The sequence below is a fragment of the Manis pentadactyla genome, chromosome 14 (genome assembly GCF_030020395.1).
Source record: "Manis pentadactyla isolate mManPen7 chromosome 14, mManPen7.hap1, whole genome shotgun sequence".
In the NCBI taxonomy this organism is placed as follows: domain Eukaryota; kingdom Metazoa; phylum Chordata; class Mammalia; order Pholidota; family Manidae; genus Manis; species Manis pentadactyla.
This window is the reverse complement of record NC_080032.1, coordinates 77,173,488-77,193,826: the sequence shown is the minus strand read 5'-3', so window position 1 is coordinate 77,193,826 and position 20,339 is coordinate 77,173,488. Positions and strand designations below refer to the sequence as shown.

General features: G+C 36.6%; 2 protein-coding genes across 3 annotated transcripts in view; one reads left to right on the top strand and one right to left on the bottom strand.

Moving 5' to 3' along the window:
• Window positions 1-1,328: 1,328 nt before the first annotated feature.
• GOLT1B (golgi transport 1B) lies at window positions 1,329-13,805 on the bottom strand. Its single transcript, XM_036889491.2, has 5 exons — window positions 13,653-13,805; window positions 8,204-8,295; window positions 6,638-6,816; window positions 5,659-5,740; window positions 1,329-3,822 (listed from the first exon to the last, which is right to left on the bottom strand). The coding sequence occupies exons 1-5, from the start codon at window positions 13,675-13,677 to the stop codon at window positions 3,784-3,786; spliced, it is 417 nt and encodes a 138-aa protein (XP_036745386.1). The 5' UTR covers window positions 13,678-13,805; the 3' UTR covers window positions 1,329-3,783.
• A 132-nt stretch (window positions 13,806-13,937) lies between these two features.
• The window catches only part of RECQL (RecQ like helicase), a 35,290-nt gene continuing 28,888 nt past the window's right edge, over window positions 13,938-20,339 (top strand). Inside the window, exons 1-2 of one of the 2 annotated variants that reach the window (XM_036889262.2) lie at window positions 13,938-14,035; window positions 17,611-17,658. In XM_036889262.2, the coding sequence (XP_036745157.2) occupies window positions 17,643-17,658 (16 nt within the window). In that variant the 5' untranslated portion in view covers window positions 13,938-14,035; window positions 17,611-17,642. Of the gene's footprint in view, window positions 14,069-17,610; window positions 17,659-20,339 lie in introns of both variants that reach the window. The other variant, XM_036889261.2, reaches the window with a different exon arrangement.

Here is a 20,339-nt window from a genome sequence, read left to right as displayed (position 1 = left end):
TGGGTATAGTATGAATTAGGTTCTTTGGTTCAGTCTCCTACTTTGGTTTTATTCTGTCTGCCCCATAGGCCAGTTGTCTCACAAACAGGTAAAGAAGTAACTTCTTTGAAGGGCTACTAGTTTTTAGAGGGGATGTTAGGGGCACTGAGAAGCCTGCTATCCAAAATAAAACTCCCCATTCATTGGCCAATGTCTTTACTATCTTCCTATTACTTAAGGCTTTGGACCTCAAGAATTTCTTTTCCATAGCCAAATAACAGAAGAGAAATGGAAAGCTTTGAGAGGACAAGGAAGGACCAGCTGTTTTGGGCTAGTCCATCAAGAAAGATATGACAGATGTGAATTTTTGCTAGCTCTTGAGAGCTAGTAAAGATAAGGCCATGGAAAAGTGTGTCAGTCCATGAAGGATTTGGGGCATGCTATTTCAGTTCCCAACCTCCTATATAGATACAGGTAGCAGAAGGGCAGAGGTGGGAACCTTTCTGACCAGAGGAGAAGGTTAGAACGATACACTGGATAGTTAATAACAGAGTTAAGACTTCCAGTTCACCAGACAATAGTCAAGACTTGCAGCTTAATTATTGGATTCAACAAATATTTATTTGGTATCTTAAGTGAGAGACCTGGCCAGTAGTTTTTGGCCTTACCAAAATTTAGTCAAAACACACTGCAGATGTTAAGTGGTTTCATTTTTACAAATACTTAAGTGTTACATGTTCCTTCCATTTTGAGAAGAAATATTTAAGTATTTCTCTACTAATTTCTAAATTCACTGCCCACTTTTTAAACTGAATTCCATTTCTATTTATGATTGCACTTAAACTGGAAGCAAAAGATGTGACCATTTTATGAGAAAAGAAAATCACGTATAAGGCCCATTTTTCAAAAATGAGGTATTACTGTGCAATGCTAAATCACTTTTTAGGATTTTATAATGAATATACATGTGATCACTGTTAGAGACTGAATGTGTGTGTCTTCCCTGAAAATCGTGTGTTGAAGCCCTACCCCCCAATAGGATGGTATGTGGAGATGGGCTTTTGGGAGGTAATTATGTTTTGATAAGTTTATGATGATGGGGTCCCCCATGATGGGATTAATGTCCTTGTAAGAGGAAGCAAAACCAGTGCGCTCTCTGCTGCACGAGGACACAGCAAGAAGGCAGCCATCTGCACCCAAAAGAGGGTCTCACCAGGAACCGAATCTACGAGCACCTTTGTTTTGGACTTCCCGGCACCCAGAAGGGTGAGAAATAAATGTCTACTGTTCAGGCCACCCCGTCTATGGAATTTTGTTATAGCAGGCCAAGCTGACTAAGACAACCACCATTCATAGAAAAGTACCCTTTTATTGAGAGGTAAGACAAGTGTATTTACAATATTCAATTGTTAGGTCATATAATCTGACTGTGAGGCTTTTTAAATCAGCAGTTATTTCAGGAATTACAATTTATAAGGGGAAAAAAAATTCCAAATATGTTTCTGTTACAGAAAATACATTTGAACAATGCCAGGAACACTTAAGGCTAAGTAGTATTAGACCTTTTCCTCCACCTTTATAGCAATAATCAAAGTATTTTGTTTTTTTGTCACAAAGACAGAAGGCTAGTTTTGGAAAGGAAGAAACAATACAATGCACAGTGCTTCCTGTCAGAACACTAGTATGTTTAAAAATAGAGCCTTATCAATGGATTTGAATAAGAAATATACAGTGCTGCCAAGCAGTCCCAAATTCATATCTGAGATTAACTGTGGACTCATTTAAAACTGAAAACTGCTCCAGCCTCTCAATCTTACTAAGGACTGGGAGATGATCAAATCCCTTACATGCTTCTGTCTATTAATGCTCTCTGAAATAAGATTGTTGAAAAAGAAATTTCTGTTACAGTGCAAAGAACATTTTGATAGGAATCCTACAAAGGAGCTGTTAAATAATACAGATGTTCCTTACATTAACAGATACTGTTCTTGCTCTAAAAAGAATTATCTAGCCACTGTAAATAATATGGGTCAGTCAACAATATGTATAACAGAGTCTGACAGGGCAACTTATGTAAGCCAATCCCCAAAATATGTATATACTTGACACTCTCCAAGGGAGGATATTACTTGTTTGAAGAACATTAGACACAACACTAGGATTCTTATTAGTCTATGAACTACTGAGGTAGGAGTCTCATTCTGTCAATATCATCTATTTTTCACAGATTATGTCGTAAGTCAAATGCCAGTACCAAAAAGACAGTAATCCACAAGACTGAACCATTAGACTATATACCAAGTCTTTCCTTCTTTAGATGAGCAAGGTTGAGAGTTCTCTGTGTATCAAAAGATTTTAACTAAAAATAACACATGCTGTAATATATTTTGTAGACATATTTGGAAATAAAAATCACAAATTTCAATTATGATTTGATGGATTGAAAACTTTTCAACTGTTTAAAAAAGAAAGCAAACAGTGCAATCATTAGTGATAAAACAAATAGTACTATGGGTGTTGAAATGTGTTTCTACATCTATCAAAGAAGCTGCCACCTTGAAAAACTACTAATGAAGAAACAACCACTGTTTCTTACTTCCTATCAAGCAGCAATGGTAGAAAAAAATAACACCTTTTTTTTAGTGTCGTGTTTTTAAGAAACTATAGCCAGTTTAATTACAGTAAAATAACTTTAGCATGTGAACTCAGATATATTCTCCATGACGTCAGGATGAAGAGTGATCACGTGAAACAAACATCATGCACATTGATTTTTATGCTATGAAAAAGCTGCAAATAAAAGGAAAGCTCAGTTTACATGATATCCATTTACAAAGTAGCTATAAGTTTAACCTTTTAACATGATACAACTTAAAATAAACATTACCAATAGTTAGTTGTTTTAATTTATGAAAAGCAAAATAATAAACCACCGCTAAAATTTAAAAAGGAGAAAAACTACATCATGATGTGGAAAAATCTATTTGGTTCGCATCTTCATTATCTTAAAAGACTATCCAGTGAAACAAGCTATGTAACAGACTACTTCATGGCCAAGAATGCTTTTTTGGTAAATGCTTACATATAATGAATGACACAGATACCTAAGTCAGACTCCCAAGAAGTAGGAATATTTCCAAAGTGTGTTGCTAACCAAAAAAGTGCTTAGTCAGTCATAATTTAGGGAACTAAAACCTTGTAAAGAATGACCTTTGCACATTCCAACAGAGAATATCTAGTTCAGATTTTCATCTGGCTTTAACATATTAAAGTTTCAGAAGAACCACAGAAGTTTTATTTTAACAATATGGTTACCAAAAAAAGTGACTGATACATCAAAACTGGGTTTTCATCCATTAAAATGATTTAATCCTATCTAACTCATGCACCCCTTTCAGAGAGACAGTGCAACTGGAAGTATTTTTTGCCATTCCAGTGAACATTTCTAAAAGGCAAATGCACCTTCAAAATAAAACAAAAAGAAACAGGCACGACAGTCCTCTAAGGATGGCTGTGTTTCACACATTGTGGAAAAATGATAAAAGTTGCCTTCAAGAGTTTCAATATGTATTGTGACACAGAATTCACCTCCTTCAATTTGCTTGCTGACTTCTTAGATCACGTGGACTAGAAGCTTGTTTCCACTGCTTGTTAACTGCAATTGGTACTTTGTGGACTATACATTTTAAACTTCTGTAAAGAATATTACAAGCTATTTCATGTAATTTAATTTTGTGCTGGATATTCTTCCAAGGATTTTATAAATAATACAATATTTTAAACGAGTCTTCAATTCACTTGTTGTTATACCATATTGTTGCTTTCTCCAACTTTATCTACAAACTGCAAGGAGAAGAAAAACAGATAATTAAAGGAAAAGCACATGTCATTATAAAACCTATCAACATTTTAAGGGTTGATTTAAAACCCAACTTTATAAGAAAATCTGTGGCTATTTGAGGTGTGACTGAAAATGATTAATCCAGTACTATTCACCACCATCTTCTGACACATAATGTGTATAAAAAAATTTTTTTTCTAAAAGTTGTTTTTGCATGACATGTTATATGTATGACTTTAAGGGGTGCAACACGAGAAAATGCAACACAATGAATAAAGTAATTAGGAAAAATGAAGTTAACACTGCTAGCTTAACAACGACAACAAAAAAAAAGCTGAAATGTCAGCCATTCATGCATTAACGAACCCAATAAGACATTTCAACTAACCATTACTGTGGATCTCTTCTGGGCCTATGTAGTCTTTGAACAAACAGATTTAACTCCATTAAGTTCAATAATTAACAACAGCTATTGACTCAAAATACTTTAAATGTGTATTCTGGATTTCAGACTGACAGTGGCAATGACATTAAAAATAGATGTAATGATGCAAGCATAGAGTTATAATTACTGAATAGACGTTTTAACACATATTAATGTAAGTGGTTATTTCTTTGGTTACTTGACCCCAAATAGAAAGCACTGGGCATTCTTCAGTATTTCAGATGGTGACACAAATATTGTAACAAAGTAATTAGTGGAGATATTAAAAGTTATATAACCCAAGTGGTTATAATACTATTGAAATCTAGCATTCATTTAAACCTTTCTTTCATTTCACTATTCGTATTTTTAGTCAAGCATTTATTGTAATGAAGTAGTAATAATAGGAAACAATTGATAGCATTGGGTGTCCACTTATGCAAATACTGAAGAGTCCTTAAATTAAGGACATGAATATGATTACAACTCTATAACCTGACATTCCAGTAAACTTAAAATCCATAAATAGAACTGATTACTGTATGAGTTCAGAGATGAATGCAAATGAAACGAGGATACACCCCTATACCTAGGTTCCAACATTTTCGATTATCACAAATAGGTGACTGGCACACTGAAACTAAAAGTTGCAATGAAAGTACTCAGATTCACTAGTGTTAAGGTAAATTTAGGTGGAGAGAAAGCACAACATCCCCAAAGTTCACCTCAAATATCTACGTTGTCTGCGCTGGAAGGTTCTGACTCTAAACTGACCTGGGACTGGAGCCTTACGGTGGTACCTCATCTTCAGTGGGGAAGCCATCCTTTAGCTCTTCGAGAGTTCAAAAAATGTTATGGACTGTCTCTCTAGAAACATCTATAAAAATCTGTGAAAACTTTGGGAAGTTGATGGCTTGCCCTGGAGACACAACTTTGACAAGATTGTTCAAACTGTGGACAGAGCTGGTAACAGAATTTTACTGTGTGACTCCCTGTATAATAATGTTTTATTTAATTATCTAATGCACTCCATTTGGTGATATAGTCTAAGAAAAACTTTATAAGAGATAAGAGATAATTCTTTTATATTACTGTGTTTAAAAATTAGAGATCATATAAAAGTTCATTGAAAAGTACCTAAAACTCTCAAAGAGAAAGGTATCAATCTGAGTTACATTAAAAAATAGAGAACAATATTAAAAAATGGATACAACGAAACAAAATTTCAAGGTCATAGGTTAGCGGTGGTTATTTTCTCTGGTATTCATCATAACCATGATCTATGTGAGGCAATCATTTATATCATAATAAAAAATATCAATCATGTATCAATTACTGAAATTTCTAGAAGAGCATCAAGGAGTATTTATTTTAATGGTTTAAAAATTGTGTTTCTAAATTCATGATTACTTACTGATCTAATTCCAGGTAAATTCAAGAGGGACCCAAGGACTGGCACTCTTCTAATAAAGCCAATGATCACAGGAAAGAAGCCCCTAAAGGGAAAATGACAGTTCTTAGAACTTACACATTCTGTGTTACCAAAATCAATCACTAATCAAGTAAGAACAATGGACCCTGCAAATATTTTGAATGTTTTAGACTTCAAACTTCAGTCAACATTTCTCACCTCTCCCTGGATTTGATTCTTTCCTTAATTATGCTTCTATAATATGTTGCATATATATCTACAAGGGCATTACTACCATATCCTACAGGTATCCTTACAGTCTATTTTCCATATTAGAAACAAGAGATTCTCTAAGTGCAGATCTGGCAATTAATTTTTATGCCTCCCATGGGTAACACAGTGCCTGGCAGATAGAAGATAAATGATATGCATTTCTTGAATAAATAATTAAGCCAACCTTACTTGAAAGTATGTTCTCATTTGCACACTATTATTCAATCACTTGGTAACTGGTGAAATATTTATAAAATATTAACTGATCAAATTCTCCCATAGTGTATTTGATACAAAGTTGTCTCATATGTAAATGCACTAAAGAAATTAAGAAGTGGCAGTAACTATGTAGTGTTAGGTTCTATATATTAAAGTGCTAGATCTATCTATATATCACTGTTTAGTTGATGAAAATAGAGCAAACATAAAGACAGTGTCTTAAAAATGCCAATAAAATGGATTTTATTGCATCGAAACTACTTTGCAAGGTAATTTATACCCTTACACAGGCAATCACCAACATTTGATAAACGTTTTTATAGTTGATTAAATGATCTAAAAGTGCAATAAAAGATTCAACATAAAGAGCCACATAAGAAAATTATAGTGTTCTTACGTATGCTGATGGCAATATTTGGGTATTTATAGTAAGTATTTGACATACAGGTTTATTGAAAGAGAAAAAAATAAAATGAAATGATTGCCTTACCTGAATAAGAGAAAAAATCCATAAATTTCAAAGATCATGCCTATCAAAGGCCAACCAATAAGGACGACAAATACACCACCCAGGAAAAATCCTGTAGCTTTCATTTTATGTTTTTGGAAGAAGAATCTGAATGTTCTTTCTAAACCAATCACAAAAGCCAAGCCAGCCACAAATAAAACCTGGAAGAAAAAGAATGCGACATAAAAAAAGTAGTCAAACGTACTGCATACACTGGAAAAGGTCAAAGCTAAATATTATAAAAAGAAGCACATTTTGCTTTTGATGTGAGCTATGGGGCAGAGAAAGCTCCCGTGAGGCAGAACCACGGGGTGGGCTAAGCATGTTAAAGTTGGAATTGTATCCCCTCTTCTCAGTCCTCTTCTATCTTGATTAAATGGAGAAAAAGGGAAACAAAGAGAAATTAGATGTTACCAGGGGGCACCTGCACCTACAGTGGTTTAACCAGGTTGAGCTACATGTAGACGGCTTGGTCCAGCAGATGAGTGGCAAGGCAGAAGAGGGAAGGGGCCCACACATGTGTCCCCCGAAGGTACTCCTGGCTCCCCACACTTCACCACAGGCCGTGGGAGATCCTACGGATGAAACACTGACGGCCAAGTTGTAGTAGAAAAAACAATGCAAAGCCAGGAACAGGATTCTAGTTTTACTAATTCCAGAGTACCTGGTGGCGGCAGAAATAAAAACACAGCCAGGTGGTCTCAAATATACATGTATTTTGTATGTCTTCAGACAGTGGACAAGATATGGTGATTTATAAAAAGTTGGCTTTTTTACCCGTTTCATTCCCAAAGACTTGCCTTTTCTCCTTAACTTTCTTTAGTGAAAAACATTTCACAAAAGTATCTATTAAGCCTAGTGGTTAAGCTTCATATTCTGAGATTCCAATTCCATTTATGTTATTATTTATTAAAACACCAATTCTGAACAATTTTGTTATTCTTTATAGTTTCCAATTTCCAATTAAAAGTCCAATGGTAATATATATTTCAAAAGATATTTAATCATTGTTCAGTGACTTTATTGCCCTCTTAGAGGGGTTATTATTTATTTCTAGAACTTGTGCACAACCTCCACACATGAACAGAACAGACATTCCAAATAAACAATATGCATACTTTTCATAGCAAGTCAACACAATAGAGATATGTTTTGAAAAAAGTTTAAAAGGTTCTTAACAATGTTTATTTTATGCTATTGACCCAAATATGAAACCTCAGATGCTAAAGTCAAAACATATTATCAAATTTACGAAGAAATGGTATCTACCAAGTCATTTATTTTGAATTCCTATTTAGAGACAGCCTTGACTTAATCTATTGTAAATTATGTATCAAATACTTAGAGAAGTTATGGATTTAGAAGACCTCATTAAATGTTCACCTTTTACTTGAACAGAAAGCTAACAGGTTTCATTACTGATGAAAAGAGACTGTAACAGGAATCTTTACATGAGTAATAGTGAATTACTTCCCCAAATTTAATAGCGGGTACATTTGTCATTAAAATATCCTTATGAATTTAGTTAATATATATTGAAAAACTCACATTTCCAATAGCCAGTAGTGCTTTGTCAAAAAAGAGGATCATTCCAAAGAACAGGAAAAATACTCCAAATCCTGTTAATCCCATTCCAATTTCTGCAATATAAGTTACATGGTTAAAGGTAGAGAAAAAATTAAAGTTACATTAAGATACCTGTAAACTGAAAAAGAACAATTTTCAGTTTTTCTTTTGGCTGATATAAGGTAATGGTTCCCCAACACTGCAGGTTAACTTCATGACATTTCATTTAGGTCTATAACAAATTCAACCAACATTAGCAAATTTCCTCAAAATTTAAAATATGAACAGAAATTTCTAAGCCTTAAATAAGAGAGCATTTCTTCCCACAAACATACCCATAACAGAGAAAGATACATTAAGATTCTAAACCTTTGGTTATACATTTTCCCCCTCCCAAGAACCCTTTTGACATCAGATATAAATATATAGTTTTACTTCTACTATTCATCTCCTTTCACATTCTATGACTATAATTTATATGTACAAAATGTGTAGTTCATTCTTTCCCCTCTTAAAAATTAATTCCTTCTTTAACCCATTAGAAATGCTATGGTAGGTCAGCATAATATATTTTACTTAACTACATACTCCTTCTCATAGTGGCAACAGGAAATATTCTGAAAATCAGGTAGTTGCCTCTTCAAGTTAGTTATCAGAAGGTTCAGCATCCCTTTTAACTTCTTGATGGCTTATCATGGATTTACCTTCTACAAATTTATCTAAATGATGAATCCACTTACATATTTAGTGTAATAGTCCTAAAATCACCCCTCCAAAGTTTGAAAGAACATGTTTTACCTTAGTATTAATATTCTGGGTTTTTACTCTTTCATTCAAAAATGAGGAATTATTGATCAACTCCTAGATGCCAGCAAGTGTTTGGGTACTGAGTATATAGTGCTGAACCCAGTCTATGTTTTGGAGTCTATGTTCACTCCCTGTACATAAGACTAATAATTTTATTTCCTTCATGTTCTCTGGGGCTTTTTAGTCTGAAGAGTCTTGCCTTCCTAAGGTTAAAGTTGCATTTTTCTGTAATTACTACAAAGCAAATACAGTTTACAATATGCTAAGCCACCTCCTCTATCATTTTAGTTTTGTTTTCAGGAAATAGTCAGCAATCCTTATTTTACCTAGAAGCACTAACCACATAAATATCAGAGCAGAAACCACCATATTTTTGGAAACACACGATTGTAAATACATATTAGTGACTTCTGATCTGTTAACTTCTGTGCCTTGGTTCCAGATAGCTAATTTCTAGGTCACAGCAACTTAAAAAAATTTTAAGCTACATAACATGTTCTGATGAATTGCACATTTATATCCTATACCTTTATCTACATCCTCCATTTCCTCAATTACGGTTAACTACTACTGTCTATTCCAGCGAGCTTTTTCTCCTAAGTTTCAGTCTAAAAGAATTCAGCTACCTGCCTATAAATATACCAGTAAGTGTGTTCCATAGACACAAATTCCTGTGAAAATTAGAGGCTGATATTTTCAAGCTTAAATGCCTTAAGAGAACTTATCAAGATAACTGTCTGGATGTCAGACATAATTTCCTAGAGAACTAACTATATGGACAGAAGAACAAGTAAAATTCTATTACATAACTATTTAGTAGTTAGAACTTGATCACTGTTAGCTAAAGTTATTTGAATATAGCGAAATCTTTTCACAAATTATTGTGATTACATAAAAATTTGAGATGTTTATTCATCAGAAAGGAAATTACATGGAAATATACCTACTTATATTGAAAATTTACCATGAATTAGCCATTGAGAAATGCTTTAGATACCTTATACACCTTTATCTTCCTGGTACTAGTGTAAGGTAGGCATCATTGCATCATTTTAGAGACGGCAGGATATTGAGTTTTAGAGAACTGACTTAATTTGCCTAAAGTCACACTTCTGGTGAAGCATTTGAACTCAGAGTCTATTTGAATTCAACACCCCTGTGCTTGACCAGTTATGCCATAATGCTTCCCACACAACTTTTTTTCAGGTTAAATATGTTTGGTTGAAAAAACCCTCAAGGGCATGAACTTCTGTGGGAAGTGTTTTTAGGCGATTCAAGTTTAATATGATTAGTTTGTTTCTAACATAACTGAGTATGGGTCAATAGAACTATTAAAAATTGACTGAAGGGAAAAAGGACAATGCCTGAATATGGTTTTACATTTAATGAAGTTTTTTATATAAATATGGTGTAATTCCTTTAGCAAAACTGTGAGGTAAAAAAGTAGCATCTGCCTCATGTTTCATTTGAGCAACCAAAGACTCAGAGAGAACAGTAACTTAGCCTTTATCACAGAATCAGCAAATGCGCATATGAAGAGAGGGAGAAGAGGAAGAGGCCTGGGAGAAGGGGAGGAGGCTGACGGTGGTGTGGAGTCCGGCTAGAATTCAAATCCAGTCTTTGGACTCCATTATAACTTCAAACTCTAACAGGGGAACCAAAAGATCCCCCCTACTTTGTCCAGTGTAGTCCAGCAGGGGACAGTTGCCTGTAACACGTTTGCTCAAACTGGCCCGGTAGGATGTTGCCAACTTAGTCCATGATGTGAATGGGTCAAAAGTCTCTGATTGGCTTCACTATGCCATTTTTCTCAACTCCAGAATCCCCTTCTTCCCTATGTCTATGCAGTTACAAATCCCCTGGTTAATAAAGCCCTACAGAGATGCCCTTTCACCACTAGAATCATACCCAAGAAAGCAAATTTATCTTCCTCTTGCAACTATCATAGCTTCATCTCTTGTCTCTGTGTGTGTGTGTGTGTGTGTGTGTGTGTGTGTGTGTGTGTTTAAAGAACAATCTGATAAAAGCAATCTAATAAAACTAATTTATCTAAAATAGCTTATTGTGGAAATTTTGTAAGGAAAAGATATGCTTAATCTGATAGCAATCATTAGCATTTTGGTATCATTAAAAAATTTTTAAATCAGCACTATATTTCTTCCTATGCCCTTTTAAAAACTGAAAATGTCTTAATAAAGAACTCAACTGAGTATTAATCAAATCAAACACCTCAAATGAATAAATATCATGGTAGCATTCTGGGCACTGTGACATAATGAAAGTAAGGTTTTAGAGGGAGCCCAGGAACTGCCCCATCCGACCCTCTCAATAAATCCTTTCTTTTTTTGCGGGGAGGGGAGAATGGAGGGGTGCTATTACAGAATCTTTCAAAACAATCATAAATTGCTGTTTACTCTGTTCTAATCAATGCTTGGTCACCCTCTCCCAGAATCAGAATCCCAGAATCTTGGCAAATCAATTGAATGACCAATTCCTGCAGTCAAACACACACACAAACACCATTTGAAAGAGCTTTTGATTCATTAATCATGTTGAGTTCCAGTCCACTCTCCTACCTAAAATATTTGGCAACGAGCAGCAAGTATAATTTCATCTATTTCATCAATTTAATGACGTGAGGAGAGTACTTTCTATTCAGCCCGTATTCCAACCCAACCCCCTTGTTCTGGTTTTTAAGGATATAAATCAGGCATTTGTACTAGAATCACTATACACTAGACTTTTATAGGATTTAATTTTTAAGGATATAAATCAGGCACTTGTACTAGAGAATCTCTATGCACTGGACACATTTTAATAAAAATTATTACATACTTTTATCTATGTAACAATCACAGACTCAGATTGATAGGAGTACCCTTACCTCACTAGTTAGATAGGAAAATTGTAGAAATTACTTCCTCTGAGTAATTAGCAGAATTAGAAATAAATTTATGCATACAATTCTGTTAATTTCCTTGGACAACTTAATTTTAATTTTGGATTTCAATCAAGAGGAACAGAGTACTGTGAATCATAAAGAAATCAGGCTCTGAATATCCTGCACAATGTCTCAAAAAAAAATCAATACATAATTTTATAGGATACATATTTACCTCCTGTTGAAACTATTTTTGTTACGAAAGAATTTCAACATCCTAAGAGAGATCACAAAGTTTACATCAAGTCTTCTTAGATGCTAGTAGGGTACCGTGGAAAGACCAAAGATTTTTGAGCCAGCAGACCTGGGATCTAGACTTGCTTTTGCCTCTTATACCATATACTGAATTTCTTCTGAACCTCCTTTAATGTATACATGTGATATATTTCTCTCTGCCTTACAGCACTGTTTTAAGAATGAAGTGTAATGATTTACATGAAAGTACTTGGTAAACTCAAAGATGCCTTTATTCATTTGCTAGTTTTTATTCTAACAGTAAACAAACAAGAAAATATATCTATACTTATTGTTTTCTGATAGGAGCAGGTGAGGAAAATAGACCAAAATGGGCACCCTTCCTGTGCCACGCAAGGTGGCCCCGAGGTGAACACTCAGTCCAACCCCAAGAAGGAAGGGGGCCTGATTGGGGTGGTAGTACATGTAGGAGACCTTAGAAGCTCTGTTTAGTTCAAGTCAGTCATGCCTTGAACCCAAACCTTAAGACTCCACTTTAAATTAGCGCATTTTATATGATGTTCTATTTTCATTTCAGCAGGCCGTTTAATTCTTAAAAATCTTGAAAATCCAAGCAAGTAGACTGAATTAAGAAACGAAGGGCATGGCAGATAAAGCAAAGTGAGACAAAAAGGCTATTACCACTACCAAAAGGAAGGATGCACCCAGTTGGGCAGATATAAAAAACTTAAAAACGACAAAAAAGGGGTAGAAAAGTGGAAATATTATAGTGAAAGAAAGGAAAAAGCAATGCTACCTTACAGATAAGACAGGCCTGCAGAACTCTGTGGCAGGCAGAAAGAGGTATTAAATTAGTAATAAGCCACAAAGCACCATGTACAATACAATGAAATAAATCTTTCAAACACAAAGTGGCTTTTTACTATTGCGGAAACATTAGGTGGTAAAAAAGTGAAGTCGTCTTAAGGGATTCTGGAAAGTTGCTTCCAGTGGTGCCAAGAGGCGAACAGTCAAGTTATTTAAGTGTAAGCTTACTTCCAAAAAGAGCTTACAATAGGTGACATTTAAAATGCCACTTCCCAAGCAACCAGTCAGTAACTCGTAGAGAGCCCCAAGAATGTCAAATGCAGAAACGTCCCCAAGAGCGGGCCGCGCGCACCGTGCAGCAAACTTTCTCCTGCGGCGGGTCCGCAAGAACAAAGCGCAGTCTCACTGGGAGTGAGCGCGGGGCGACCCTGGCGAGGCGGACGCTAGGCGAAAGCTCCCCCTTCCCAGCTCGGGCGTCTCCCGCGGCCAGATCGCCACTGCAAGCCAGCCCTCGCCTGCTCTGGGCACCCCTCCCGATCCCCGCAGCCCCAGCTCAGACTCCTGGCCGCCGCCCCACAACGTGGAGCTTCATTCATTGACCAGGGCGAGGGGCAAGACGGAGGGGACCCAGCCCCAGCGAGGGGTGTGCGGGGCCAGGCCGGGCCCTGGGGCAGTGCTTACTCTGGGTATCCGTTAAGGAGATCATGGCTGCAGTGGTGAGGGCCGCGGCGACAGCACCTCGGGGCCGCCAGGGTGTGAAGCCCAGTCGGGGCAAATGAAGCCGGGAAGCAGCTCAGTCGAGAGCCGCCACGTCTTCCGGAAACACGCAGCCACCCCCACCCCAGATTAAGAACGCTTCTCATTGGCTAAACATGCCGCCAATATAAACCAATCACCAGTAGTATTGTTCGGTGACGCGCACGGGGACCACACCCCTCTACCAATTAGAGAAGGGCGTTACTTGCAATTGGTTGAATGGGCCGACCCGGAAGGGTGTGTGTCCCCAGCTGGGGAGAAGGGAAATCCCGGTGGCGGGAAGTTTTCACTCGGGAGCGGCCGATCCTGTGCGTAGCGGTCCTGAGTCTGTGCGCTCTGGGGTAGGAGACTGGGGAGACGCGGATGGGTGTCCCTTAACTCCTTGGGGGGAGGTTCTGGGGTAACTACTGTTACCAGTTTGAAAGAGTTAATCCTTCCTTTTCCTGCCTGAGAGGCTGGCCTGTCACCGATCACTTCCTTTCGTCAGTATCTTGGCGCGGGGACAGGGGCGTTAATCGTCCCAACTCTGATGGACTCGGGCCTTTAGAGGCACCTTCATCTGCCTCGGGCCCCTTTATCTGCAGCATTTTCCATGCATGAAGCTTGGTCATCAAACCCTGTTTATTGGCCACCACCATTTATTGGGAAACACCACTGGGGAGAAATGAACGAAAGGGAGGGTATTATTAAATTGCTCTTGCTTCTAAACTCAAGTGATGGGAAGTGAGGGGATGTGTGTCTCATTTAGCTTGGGCCCCTTAGTGTCATTTCCTCCAGCATCATATTTCTTATGAGTGCTGTCAGGAGTCCAGAAATAGCAGAAGGGAAGCCAATGGATCACCGAAGTAGTAATTAGTGAATGCTGATTGTGCACACACCAAAAAGATAGTTCTTGAGCCAGGAGAACTCGAATCAGAACATGAAATGAGACACGGGGTATATTGTTCTTGCAGCGCTCATAGTGAGAAGGCAGGGACGGTTTATTCTTGACAGTGATAGGTTATAATATTAGTGAAAGGGAATTGATTAGTAGTTGCTTCATTTCAACCTTGGGAAGCAGTTTAAGTTTTGCTTATGTTCTCCAGAGAAATGAACCAGGTAAAGTTAGTCGTGTAAAATAGGCTGAATTAAACTTTGTACCACTAAACCGGTTTCGTCTGCTCAGGGAATTTTCAAGGCTAGTCTCTGTTTTGAATTCTAACAGTTCTTCCTTTTGGTCCTCTTTCAGCAGGCCGAGAGTATGACCAACCGGTCTAGTTTTAGTCTCCGTTACCATTATTAATGTAGTCAGGCTGAAAAAACACATATTCACTGTTTCCGTTGTTGAGTCACTCAGCTGGAGGGCCATGAGGTCACCGTCTTCATCATTTCTGGGTTATTGTTGATTTCATCCAGCTGTCTGATCTTCATGACTATTATTTGGCATGTGAGTGACTGTCGGCAGGCACTTAAAACCCTCTAGTGTACAGTGATTAGAGAAGTTAATATGATGACTGTAAGGGAATAATAGGCAAGGACTGAAAAATTCCCAGGAGCAGAGCTTCCCAGGAGCCAAGGTTTAACCAGTTAAATAACTCAATTTGTTGTGATTTTTAAAAGCTCTTAATAGGTGCAGTGTGATGCATTATCAATCATATAGTCTCCTGCTTACTTAGGGCGGATGAACCTTGAGGATGTTTTATTTCCGGAGGCAGTATTGTTGGGTGAGCTTCCACCTAATTAGGCCTCTATATGATGTAAGCAATCAGGTAATTTAATGACAGTCATTTCTATAGAAATGAAAAAAAAAAGGTTAACAGTTAAAAGCAAATTATAAATTAAGTTTCTGTGTTTGGAGAACAACCAGTTGAGAAAATTTCTAGATGTCAGGTTCTAAGCATTTTCAGATGGAGCGAGGGCAGGCAGCAGCGACCTGACAGATCTCCCCGGTTTCCATGTTTGAATGTCATTGATGATCTTTCTGAGCAGCCACATAACCTCAGGCATGAAGATTGTCCACACATGAGCTGTTGTGATGGTTTCTCTGCAGTTTGTATCAGGTTGCCCAGCTTTAGCTTGCATGGCTTGGGGAAAAGGGCGTTTTACTTTATAGTGATTCCAAGATTGGGAGAAAATTGCAAATGCTAGTTTGGAGAATTCTGGCCAAATATTGAAGGAAATTAGAAGAATTCAGGAGCCAGTCCAGTTTACAGGTAGAAAACGAAACTTCAAAAACAAGAGTACTAGAGTCTGACATCCATAAATGTATTACTGAAACATAATTTTGTCTTTGTATTGTAGTCCGGCTGAAAAAACACGTATTCACTGTTTCCGTAGTTGAGTCACTCAGCTGTCTCTTGTTAAATTCTTTGTTTTGAATTCTATTTTGTCTAATTTAAGTATTTCTACTCCAGCTCTATTTGCACTTCTATTTGCATGGACTATCTTTTTCCATTCCCTCATGTTCAGTGTGTGTTTCTTTAGGTCTGAAGTGAATGTCTTCTTGGCAGCATACAGATTGGTCTTCTTTTTTAATCCATTCTTCACCCTTTGTTTCTTTGATTAAGCATGTAGTCCGTTTACATTTAAAGTAACTATTAATAGGTATATACTTATTGTCATGTTGTTAATTGTTTTCTAGTTGTTTTGTAGTTCCCTATTTCTTTTTTTCTTGCTCTCTTCCTTTGGGATTTGATGATTTTTCTGTAGTGTCATGCATTCCCATCTCTTACTTTTTGTGTATCTGTTACAGCTTTTTCACTTGTGGTATCTTGAGGTTCATATATATCCTCCTACATATACACAGTCTATATTAGGTTGATGGTTACTTAAGTTTGAACACATTCTAAAAGCGCTACTTTTAAAAATATTTGTCTCCTCACATTTTATGTATATGATGTCATATTTGTGTTTTGTTTCATGTTTCTCCCCTTTTCAACAGAATAGGGACTTACCAGTTCAAAACACAGTTATGTAAAATAAAGCCAGCTTAAAATGCAAAAGAAGCAGAGCTCAGCTCCAGGAAACATTTACTCCCAAACACCAGGGTTGGTGAGAAAATAGCTCAGTGGGCCCTGAGTGTAGCAGCACCTGGTTGCTCACAGGCATCAAGTTGTTGGGTGTGTGTGGTGTTCCCTCTTTGGATCCCACTTCTGCCACCATTAAATGTCAAAAGTTCAGAAATAGCAGCTAGTGAATCACTGAAGTAATAATTAATAAAAGTTTATTGTGCACACACCAAAAGGAAAATTTGCAAGCCAGGAGAATTCAAACCAAAACATGGAACGAGGCTCTGGGGTATATTGTTACAAAACAGCTTATATAGTGAGAAGGCAATGACTGTTATTCACAGTAATTGGTTATAATATTAACATTTCTTAAGTGATAGGGAATTAGTTGTTGGTTACCTCATATCAACCTTGGGAAATGGTTAAAGTTATGTTATGATTTCCAGTGGCATAAACAAGCAATGACCCAGGTCAAGTTGTCTTACAATGTAAGATAAATTAAGCTTTGTATGACTGAACTGGTTTTGTCTGCTCAGGAAATTTTCAGTGCTGGTCTCTGTTTGTTTGTTTTATTTTAACAATATCTAGCTTAATACTTCTGTCTGGAAGGCCTGCTATAACTCATTCATTTCTGAACATATTTTATGTTGAATTATCCTTTGCTATTAAATCATATTTCAGTAAGGAGTTTATGAGCAGTTTTTTAATGGTATAAGCAAAAGAGGTATTTAAAATAATGGGGGAAAATGGTTACTATATTCTTTTGTATGGATGGAGATAGCCTCTGATTTCAATCTTTCTAACATTTTTTGCGCTTGGCAGTGGCAGGTTATAGATTGAGCATTTTCAGTAGTACTGTTTAAAAAATTATTGATACGATTTTTCTTTTCTTTTAGAAAGAAATTTGGATTTCCACTTCAATTTCAGAATGGCATCCATTTCAGGTTAGTGGAAATGATTACATTTTGCAGTTCATTCTGTTATATTTCTAATTGCATGTTCTTTGAAAAAAGAAATTGAATTTTCTCTGTACCTTCCTCTCAATTTTACTGTGAACCTTTAGTGGTCTAAAATGGTCTAAAAGAGTCTTCATAAAAATAAATAAGTAAATAAAAGCAAAGTTAAAATATTGGTTTAAAAAAATTCTGATTATAGAGATTTTTTTTGATATTTTTTTTATTGTGGTAAAATATATATAACAAACCTTACCACTTCAGCTGTTTTAAAATGTACACTTCAGCACCAACAATTCTTATTACTGTGCAGCTGTCACCAATATCCATCTTCAGAATTTTTTCATCATTCCAAATTGAAACTCTGTACCCATAAACAGTTAACTCCCCTCACCCCTATTTTCCCAGTTGCTGTTCACACTATTTTGCTTTCTAGCTCTATGAATTTGACTATTCTAGTTACTTTGTGTGAGTGAAATCATACAATATACCTCCTTTCCTGTCTGGTTTATTTTACTTAGCCCAGTGTCTCTGAGGTTTGTCCATTCTGTAACATGTATCTTTTTAAACCTGGGTATTATTCCACTGTATGTATACACCACCTTTGGTTTCTCCATTTGTCTGCCAATAACATTTGGGTCATTTCACCTTTTGGCTATTGTGCATAGTGCTGCTATGAATGTACGATGTACAAATATCTGAGTCCCTACTTTCAGTCCTTTTGGGTATATGCCTAGAAGTGGAATTGCTGGTATCACATAGTATTTCTATGTTTAATTTTTGAGGATCTACCTGTTTTCCACAGAGGCTGCACCATTTTATATTCCCAGCAGCAGTGCATAAGGGTTTCAAGGAATAATACACTTTTTGATAAAATTCTAGGAACCTAAGAATGGATAAAGTAGAAAGTTTAAAGAATATCTAATCCCACTACTCAGATTAATACTGTAACGTTTAAATGCATTATTTTTCAACAGAATTTTTAATCTTCCGTACATACTGTTTTGTAACATGACATAATGTAAATGCAGACTATAGACATATTGTTATTCTATTTAAATATGTACAGTGTATTTTGTCTTGAAATGACATTACATAAATAATGTCACTTAATCTTTTAGTGTTGAACTTTCAGGCTGTCCATTTTTAAAACCTAAAAAATGCTGCATCGAATGTCTTCAGATCTAAAGCATTGTGTGCTTCTCTCTTATTTCCTTAAGATAACTTCCCATAGTTGGAATTATTTGAAGTGTTTTTAAAGTAAAAAATAAAAACATCCATTCTATCTGTCCCTGGTAGCTACTCTTGGCATTTTGATGTATTTCCATCCATTTTTGGTTTCTATAAATTTGACCAGATTGTACTGTGTTTATTAATGGTCTTGCTGTTAGATAGGAGGTGGATGTCAGGGGTGAGGAACTTATGGTTATTTTTCAGTCTTTCGTAGGGTACAGTTAATACGGTCTTTGCTACATACTAGCTATAACAGAGGGATAACAAAGATAAGGTTCTTTTCATACTTTAAAGAAATGGTTTTCTTAAATGTGGAATCCTCCCCTGCCCTCCCAACCTCCCCTTACACACATATAACTTTACAATTTATTTAAATATAAATGTTAAGAAATACTGACATAGATTTTGGCTTTGTCTCATGACTCATTCTCACAGTCTGAGGCTTAATAGTAACTGATAGCAATGCAGGTTATAATAAATGCTAACCCAAGCATTTTTTACCTAGAGATTAAAATTAGAGTTTAAGATCTGTCTCTGAACCTTGGCTCAGTTCAGTGTGTCATTTTTGGATTGCATATGTTGTTCTACTTAATAAAACTTCAAGCTTTATCAGTGGGTTGTGATTTCAAAATAACTGAGTAATGAAATAGATAAATTTTATTTAAGAGATGCTTGCTTTGAATAATTGCCTTCACAGTATTGTATCACTTTCAAATAACCCACCTCTTCTCTTCCATCCCCTTGTTGAACAGTCTTGGAAAAACCCTTTTGAAATTGCCTACAGGCAGTTTCTTGCCCCCTGTTTGATAGCTTCCACGGTGGCAATCACTTTCCTCCCATTGTTAGCTTTAGTTTGGGATGTTGCAAGAAAATGTGCTCTTTCTGAAGATTGGTACCTCCTGTGTCAGTAAGCTTAGGGACACTGGGAAGTGGTCCCCACTCTATTAAGTGTGCTCTTGAATAGAGGCACTGCATTAAAGTCCTGGCACTTGTCCCGCTTCACTATGGATTGTTGAGATCATTCCCTTGACTTTCAGTCTCATCTCCTATAGTAAATATCTTGTGTTGTACATGCCAGCATTAGAGATGGTAAAATTTTGAACAGAACATTAAAATACCTGGTTTATTACAGCTACCCATACTTTCTGATATTATTATTCAATCAGGATGTTGTCTAAGATACAGTGGTAGTGACTTTGTAGCACAGGTTTATTTTAACATCGCTATCAAGTACAGCTTGATCAGAGAAGCAGAGGCATTATGAGTGATAGAAAGGATTTACTGTAGGAATTTACCTTATATCCCAATAGTGATTACAGGAGGTGTGTAAGCTCCTTCTTACCCACTTGCCTGTATCTGTATTGCCTGTGTGACTCGGGGCCTGAAGTGAGCAGAGCCAGCAGTTGGGAAGAGAAAGTGCATATGCAGTGGGGAATGCA

What these genes read in the sequence shown, in the direction of transcription:
- GOLT1B (XM_036889491.2), bottom strand. Translation starts at nt 13,677, where the DNA reads ATGATCTCCTTAACGGATACCCAGA. An exon ending in CTCCTTAACGGATACCCAGA is followed by an intron (nt 8,296 to 13,652) that starts GTAAGCACTGCC and finishes CTTATATTGCAG; the next exon opens with AAATTGGAATGGGATTAACA. An exon ending in CACTACTGGCTATTGGAAAT is followed by an intron (nt 6,817 to 8,203) that starts GTGAGTTTTTCA and finishes TTTTTCTTCCAG; the next exon opens with GTTTTATTTGTGGCTGGCTT.